The sequence below is a fragment of the Kogia breviceps genome, chromosome X (genome assembly GCF_026419965.1).
Source record: "Kogia breviceps isolate mKogBre1 chromosome X, mKogBre1 haplotype 1, whole genome shotgun sequence".
NCBI lineage: Eukaryota > Metazoa > Chordata > Mammalia > Artiodactyla > Physeteridae > Kogia > Kogia breviceps.
Window position 1 is genome coordinate 22,403,630 of NC_081330.1, and position 8,699 is coordinate 22,412,328.

Genomic DNA, 8,699 nt, shown 5'->3' on the forward strand with positions numbered 1-8,699 from the left:
ATACTTGTTCATCATTTGTCCTTGTGGTTGCCTCCTTCTGGAAGGTTCTTTATCTCCATGTCTGCTTGTGAAAGTCTTGCCAATCCCTCAGGACCTCTCCCTAAAGCCCCGGGGGACTATGCCCAAGCACCTGAGACTCTGGGACTGAGAGTTGAGGACAGCGCCTAGGAACAGGGAGGAAGCTGCCCCTCCCCTTGACTCTTCCTCTCCACCTTCTTAGGGCTCTGAGTTACAATAGAAGCGAACAAGTCCAAGGAACACCCCTTCTCCCATGTCTGCTCAGCCTGCCATGTTCTCAAGGCAGTACCTGATCAAAGTGTCCCAGACATCTCCCTGACCAGAGTGTGGGGACCCGGGGATCTGCATTCGGAAGACATCCTTCAGGCCACTGCACTGCTGGAGCTCAGAGACCTGAATTTGAGGAGAAAAAAATATATGTACATCTATTTGGTTGAAACTGTTTAGGTTAAAGCAGAAGGGCTGCCCGGCTGCTGTCCTAAGAGTGGCAAAATATCCCGAGTCATTTAGTGGGGATTGAGGTCAGGAGTACGTGGCCAGCTCGGGGTCCTGGAACGAGGCACCCAGCACATCCCAGGCCCAACAAATCCATCCCCGCAGCCGGCGTGTCCTCCCTCCCACCAGCTCCCCTCCCGCCCCGCCCGCCGCCTCCGCCCCCTCACACTCGCGCCCCGCGTCGTCCTCGTCCCACACCGACTTCGCTCCCGCCGCGCCGCCGGCCGCGCTTCCCGCCCTCGCTTCGATTCGCGCCGCCGCCGCCCTCGCCGCCGCGCGCCGACCGCGCTCCGCTCCCCACGGCCGCCTCTCCTCGCCCGGTCCGGCCGCCCTCGCCTCAGTCGCCGCCGCCGCCGCCGCCGCCGCGGCCGAGACTCGGTCGGCTCCGCGCCCCGCGGCCGCCCCGGTGCCCCGTCGCCGCCGCCGCCGCTCGCCCGCCGCCCACCATGGCCCTGAGGCAAACAGGTAGCAGGAAGCGGAAAGCGCCGGCGCTCGAGGCGGCCGCCGCGGGCTCGTTGTCGATGGGCTCGGCGGCGGCGGACGGGCACGGGCCGTTGCCTCCCAAGAAGCCCAAGCGGCCGGCGGCGCGGCGCTCGCTGCTGCACTACCTGAAGGGACGTGAGGTGGGCGCGCGGGGCCGCGCCGGGCTCCCGGGCTTCGAGGGCGAGCTACGCGGCTACGCGGTGCAGAAGCTGCCCGAGCTGCTGAGGGAGCGCGAGCTGGCGCTGGGCACCCTCAACAAGGTGTTCGCGTCGCAGTGGCTGAACGCCAGGCAGGTGGTGTGCGGCACCAAGTGCAACACGCTCTTCGTGGTGGACGTGCATTCGGGCCAGATCACGCGCATCCCCCTGATGCGGGACCGCTGGCCCGGGTCGGCCCGCGCCCAGCCGAGCTGCGGCATCCACGCCATCCAGCTGAATCCCTCCAAGACGCTCCTGGCCACCGGGGGCGAGAACCCCAACAGCCTGGCCGTCTACCAGCTGCCCACGCTGGACCCCGTGTGCCTGGGCGACCGCCACGGCCACAAGGACTGGATCTTCGCCATCGCTTGGATGAGCGACACGGTGGCCGTGAGCGGCTCCCGCGACGGCACCGTGGCGCTCTGGAGGATGGATCCCGACATGTTCCAGGGCAGCATCGCCTGGCACAACGACGCGGGCCTCCCCGTGTATGCGCACATCCGTCCCAGGGACGTGGAGACCATCCCCAGGGCCAGCACCAACCCCAGTAACCGCAAGGTGCGGGCCCTGGCCTTCAGTGGCAAGAACCAGGAGCTGGGAGCCGTGTCCCTGGACGGCTACTTCCACCTGTGGAAAGCCCGGAGCAACCTGTCCAGGCTGCTGTCCATCAGGCTGCCCTACTGCCGAGAGAACGTGTGCCTGACCTACTGCGATGAGTTGTCCCTGTACGCGGTGGGCTCCCAGTCCCACGTCTCCTTCCTGGATCTGCGCCAGGGCCACCAGAACATCCGTCCGCTGTGCTCCCGAGAGGGCGGCACGGGTGTGCGCTCCCTGAGCTTCTACGAGCACATCGTCACCGTGGGCACGGGCCACGGCTCCCTGCTCTTCTATGACATCCGCGCGCAGAAGTTCCTGGAGGAGAGGGCCTCGGCCAGCCCGCACTGCTCTCCGGGGCCTGCAGGGAGGAAGCTCAAGCTCACCTGTGGCAGAGGCTGGCTCAACCACGATGACCTGTGGGTGAACTACTTCGGTGGCATCGGCGAGTTCCCCAACGCGCTCTACACTCACTGCTACAACTGGCCCGAGATGAAGCTCTTCGTCGCTGGGGGGCCTCTCCCTTCCGGCCTCCATGGGAACTATGCAGGCCTCTGGAGCTAAGGATGGCCTCCGTGTCCTCAAAGTGCCCAGATACACCTTCCAGTCCCCTCTCGCTTTCCTCCTTCACTCTGTGTTTGTGCTTTTACTCTGTGTGGCTTTTATCTTCCAGGTGGAAAGGGTCCAACTTACCTCTGCTCAGTGTGTTAGGCCAAGAGAGAGAAAGAGAGAGGGCGGGCTAGAGAGTGAGGTGTCCTTCAGGCAGTCAAAACTTTGCTTTAATACTTTTCTACACCTGTCCAACACTATTGTTTTGAATTATACAAAAATTTTGGACTAATTCTTAGATCTGTTCACTCTGAGTCATTTACATATTCTCTCTCTTGAAGGCCAGGCAGTCATGGTTTTACAATTATGTGTATTTTCTTTTTCTTTTATTATTTTTTTGTTACTGGTATTACGATGATGCTGTTTTGGTTATTTTTCATTGCAGATAGATGGTATATTAAGAACACTCTTAAAAACAGTTTGTACATCTGTTCTGGAAAGCTAGCTGTCGTTTTATAGCATTGTTCCCGTGGGAGGATACATTCCAAGTTCTAGATTACCGGCTTTTGGAAGCATTCCATTTGCAAATTGTAGTCTTAATGTTTGTAGTTTGTACGTTGTTGGTGCTAAACACGCTTTTTAAAAACTTCATTCACTTTGAAAAAATAGTTGTTATACAGTCGTGTTTTTTGTACCAGAATCTCATTTGGTCAGAACACTTTCGGAACGCAGGGGTTCTGCTGATTGAATGTTCAGAGTTAATCTGAAAACCTAATCAATCTTTTTCTCCTTAAACCCTTATTTAAGTTTTCCTGACCTGTTGTTTAATAGATAAGTGAATATGCATTTTTTCACTTCCTGCCTTAGTACTATTAAGACCTGTGAGTATATTTGAATGTTTGTAAGGAACTTGCAGAGTTTCAGTGCCATCATTCAAAACAGGGATTCCAAGCATGAAAATGTGGAATGTATTGCAGGCTGGGCAGAATGTATACTGATGCAGGGTATAGACTGGATATTTTTGCTGTTGCTGTTTTCAATACCAAATATTATATTTGAACATACTTAAATTTTCTAATTCTCCTTAACAGTTAAAGTCACAGGAAAAAACTGCAAAAAAGGAAAATGAGCCCGTCCCAACTCCTTCTGAAAAAGATTCTTCATTTGTAAAGTCCAATTTATTAAGATTTAATTTTGTCAATTTCAAAGATTCTTACCTAAAGTAGAATAAATATATTGTTAAAAAGTAGTGATGTTATGACCCTCAATATAATAATATACGATTATCAAGGACACAGGAAGTTTATCTCAAGAAGATGGGGCAGAAAATAAAAGTAAATGGGATTAGGTTGAAGAAAAGTATCGATACTTTGGAGCATAGACAAATACACAGCACGGATTGTTAGGAAAACAGGTTGTACTTCTCCATATGTGAGAATGTTGGAAGTGAGAAGGGAGACTGGCCCTTCCTTACAACTGGCCAGGTTGTGCTGATCTTGCATTAGTATCGTGGCATGTCTGTTTTTCCTTAAATGTTTTGGCACTCAGATGCTGGCTTGGTGTCCACTACATGCTGTTCATTTGCAAATCTGAACCAACTGAGTAATATACTGAGTGGTACTAAAAGGGAGTTAAGAAATACAGGAAAAAAAGCAGTTTTTGTTTACAGAGATTGTTTTAACAGGTTTATATAGTTGTTGTTCTATAGCAGTAAAATGTATTTGTGTGCATGTATGTGTCTCCAACTCAGTTTTAAGTGTCTTAAGAGCAGAGAATGTAAGTGTCATCTTTATATTCTCACATTTCTCCACTAATGCCTAGCATATAGGCAATCAGTAAATATTTACTGAATGAATGTATTTGCCTCCGGAGACCTAAAGTTCAAGGCTATGAAAAGATAAGTAAATGCATAAATAAGAGTAAAAATTGTACTCTTAAATAGTATGGAATATTGTTGTTTTCCTGCCTTTTTACCATAAAATTTGCCCTAATTCATTTCTAGGTCAGGCCATGGTGCTTATCCATTCATAAACTTCCATATGTGATACCAGAAGATAAAGGAAAATGTATACATTTTAGATGGCACTGGAATTTAGTATTTCCACCTGCAAATACTTAAATTTGAAGATTCCTTTAAAATATTTTGTTTCTTACAAAATTAGTTTTGAAAGATCTTTTTTGTAGGCAGTTTCTCTTTTTACTTTGTGTGTGTGTGTGTGTGTGTGTGTGTGTGTATTTGCTGAAAACTTTTTCAAACATTACCCAAGAACGTCACCAAAGTATTCACTGCCTGTCTTCTTGTAGGTTATAGGGTATTTTTATGGTACTTTGTCATCGTTTGGGGACATTGGGAGAACATTTTCAGAGGAAATGACGCTTTCTATGTGACGTATTTTCAAGAAATAGAAGGAACATCTCTACCCTGATTTGTTCTCTGGCTTAGCCCTTAACTTCATCACTGACTCACTGTTAACTTGCTTATAATTTAGGGTGTATCTCCTTGATGCCAAATCACATGGCTAGCCTTTTAAAAAACTAGATAGCCTAACTCTGTACGTATTTATATTAGTAGAAGTTTAATTCTTTTGAAATATTTTCTAGTTCTGGGTCAAAGTGATCTACAGAAGTACAATTAATTGTGTAACCTGTGAGTATGAAATAATTGAAAATGTAATTGTAATTGAAAAAGTAACCATGCCAGCATTTCAAGGAACCCATGCATATAGTTCACTTAAAATAAACAATGGAATACATGTCTCTAAGTACAAATTACCTATCACTGTTGCCTGAAAAACGTTAGTTACTTATAACAATGCATAAAAAAGATTAATTCCATTTATCCCTGACTACATATTCATATATTCCTCCCCAAGTTTTTTCTTCCCCTTTACTATATGGATGAGATAATTTCTAAATTTTCTCTAAAGGGGGGAGAAAGAATTTACTAATCAAGGATATCCACTGAAATAAATTGAGATGACTACTTTGGAAAAAATTTATCTGTTAAATATACTCTAGCATTAATGATAAACAGTGTTGAATTCTCCAGAGGTTGATTTTTATCCAACTGTACTCCGTGTTGAACAAGTTGTCAAAAATTTTCCATTAATTGCTAATTTAGAGTGATTTTAGAAAGCAATTCACAAAGCCCTCCCGAATGTTTTACTGACAGCTGCCTAATCTCTGCAACTCTTGGGTAACCCAGCTACATTAAACATGTCACTATATGAGCTGCTCAGGGATGCAGTTCAGTGAGAACGACATGTACTAAAGTCAAAGAAAGGCTGCATAGGCCATAGGTGTTTGCTTTAAGGGGTGTTATTTTAAGAGCTGCTGAAAGGGCTGTCTAAAAGTATTTCCCACTACTGGCCTGCTGCAAACCCAGGAACATCTATCATCGGAGTGTGGTATCATCGAAAGGGCAGTGTGGCCACAGGACGTTGCCATGCCCCTCAAGTCTCAGCTCAGACCTACTGAAACAGAATTTCCTTGTAAAAGCAGCATTTTATTTGAGTGTTTTAAAATTAATCCATTCAGACACAAAAATGAGACGGCAACAATGAAACAGGACATCTGCCATAAAGTTTTATGATGTAGCAAAGGCAAAAGATACCTAATTCATTAATTATAAAAATTCACTAATGACAAGAAAAAGTAAATATTGTATTAAGGGTGTATAGTATGTTCAAGGAGAATATGGAGAGAGTAACAATTAAGTCTGCTAGAAAGGTCATTGAGAGCTCCCAGAAGAGTCAATACTTGAGCTGGGTCTGGCAAGTAAAATAAGAGTGGGCAGAGTTAAGATTGGTTTGAAAGTACATTGTGAGTGCCTGGCATGTATGAGCACGGACATGCATACATACAGGACTGTTACAATTTGACCTTGTGAAATTTGAAGTGCCTGTGGGATTTCTAGATAGAAATGTCTGGTTGGTAGTTAGAAATATGATTCTGAAGCTCATAAGAGAAGTTAGGACTAGAGCTACAGATGTGGGAATCATCGCTATAGAAATGGTACTTGGGAGAGGCTGGGAGGGGTGTACTATCTCAGAAGCAAGGTCTTCTGGTTCTCATTCCAAAACCCACCTATATTTAATAGGTCTGCATATATATATATATATATACACATATGCATTACTATATGTCTGGCACATAGTAGGAAATTAATGACTTGTAGGTGGATGACCAAATGACTGTTTAGTGAATATTAAACACTACTTAGTGGCCACCCAAAAGTAATATTTCATCTTTTCATTTGGTAATGATCAACTTTTATTATAAATTTTCCTAATGAATCACATTAACCAAAAGAAGATCAGGGAAATCTACCAAATGTTGCTGTTGTAAATAAAGAAAAATCTATATTTCGGTTAGATGTTTTTGTATCCTTTGTAGAATGTAGGTCATTCTGCAGTTGGGCAAGGAGAAAGCTAAGTATTGATGATAATTTCCTTACAAATGAATTTTTTGTTTTTCCGTTTTGGAGGTACAGTTCACTGAAGCAAACACGTTGATGATGTCAATGAGAGTAATGGTGCTATTTTCACCCTTTCTAATGCCATTATCGTGCCATTCTCTGTTTCCACCTAAGGCATTAATGTTTCATGTTGATTAAATTTTAACATCTAAATTGCCCTTTTACGTTACACACAAATGATAAACTTGAATGTTCCAGTCAGAGGGCAGCAACTTTAGTTTCCTCTAGGCTCCTAGTTAATTCATCAAATAACATCCCCCAGCACCTGAGATATGGCTCATTTTTGTTCCTCCTACCTTACTAACCCAGAGATATAGGGTTGAGTGTGTTTTTTGTTTTTGAATTATGCCATATATGACTAAAACTAGATGCCGTTTTACACAATAGATGCATTCTTGGACATTTGTACATAAAGCACATTTTTGAAAATGGAATCATATATTCCCTCATTGATTTACATTATAATTTTAGAAGTGTCATCTTTATTATGGATTGATTTCCAATGGACAGTGGTTTCTAACACGTTGCCACTGCCTCCACCTCTTGAGACAAGTACTTTAGTCTTCACATATAAGCTAAGTGATGTAATGGAATCCCTTATTTCAAAGAATATTAAAGGATACTTTCAGAATGTGATAAATTAAACCCTATTTCATTTGTGTAGAAAATGGGATTTCTTAAAAAGGACATCCTGTAATATGATTTGCTCTGTATATATTTATCACAAGCCAGAGCAAATTCTACCTTATCCTCATATGTCGTGTGTAAAGAGCTCTCTTCTTTCTTTCTCTCTGGTCTTTCTTTATGAATATTGCCCTAAGCAAAGGTGTTTGGCTTATGGATGCTCCCAAGGGATGATAAATAATGCTTTGTTTTTCCTCACTAATTTAACCTTTTAAAAACTTGGGGTATTTGAATCAGTTTTTAAAAAGATGGTTTCAGCATAACCATGCTAGACGAACCGTGGCTCCAGAAATAATAAGAATGTAAAATGTTTCCTTAGTTGCCTTCTTAAAGATCGGGGACTTTTTTTAATTTAAATTTTTTTTCCATCGTGGTAAAACACACACACACAATTTACCATCTTACGCATTTTTAAGTGTACAGTTCAGTAGTGTTAAGTATATTCATGCTGTGGAACGAATCTCCATAACTGTCATCTCACAAAACTGAAACGCTACACACATTTAACAAGAATTTTCCATTCCTCCCTCCCCATCAGCCCCTGGCAACCACCATTCTACTTTCCTTGAGTTTGACTACTCTAGGTGCCTCATATAAATAGAATCATACAATATTTATCTTTTTTTAACTAGGTTAATTCACTTAGTATAAGCTCCTCAAGGTTCATTCGTGTTGTATCATGTCAAAACTTCTTCCTTTTAAATACTGGATAGTATTCCATTGTCTGTATATACGACATTTTTTATCCATCCATCTGTTGAGGGACACTTGGGTTGCTTTTACCTCTTAGCTATTGTGAATAATGCTGCTATGAACATATGTGTGCAATTATCTCTTCCAGACTCTGCTTTCAATTATTTTGGATATATACCCATAAATGCAAATGCTGAACCTCATGGTAATTCTGTTTTTGATTTCTGTTTTCCATAGTGGCTATACCATTTTACATTCCCACCAACAGTACACAAGTGTTCCGATTTCTCTATCTTCAACAACATTTGTTATTTTCTGTTTTTTTGACAGTGACATCCTCATGGGCTATGAGGTGTCAGGGGCTGTTTTTAAACTTGTTTCAATTTATAATTGATTGATACAAACATTCCAGCCCAATCCTTAAGTATTAATAGTACACAACATGTGGAACAGAACATATACCTATGATTACTGTGGGGAGAAATCATGATGATTTAAGTATGGGCAAG

At 43.7% G+C, this 8,699-nt stretch overlaps 1 protein-coding gene across 1 annotated transcript; it reads left to right on the forward strand.

Moving 5' to 3' along the window:
• The first annotated feature begins 959 nt into the window (after positions 1–959).
• LOC131747970 (DDB1- and CUL4-associated factor 12-like protein 2) lies at positions 960–2,509 on the forward strand. The gene has a single exon (XM_059050068.2). It carries the CDS (start codon positions 960–962, stop codon positions 2,349–2,351), a length of 1,392 nt encoding a protein of 463 aa, XP_058906051.1. The 3' UTR covers positions 2,352–2,509.
• Positions 2,510–8,699: the final 6,190 nt, after the last annotated feature.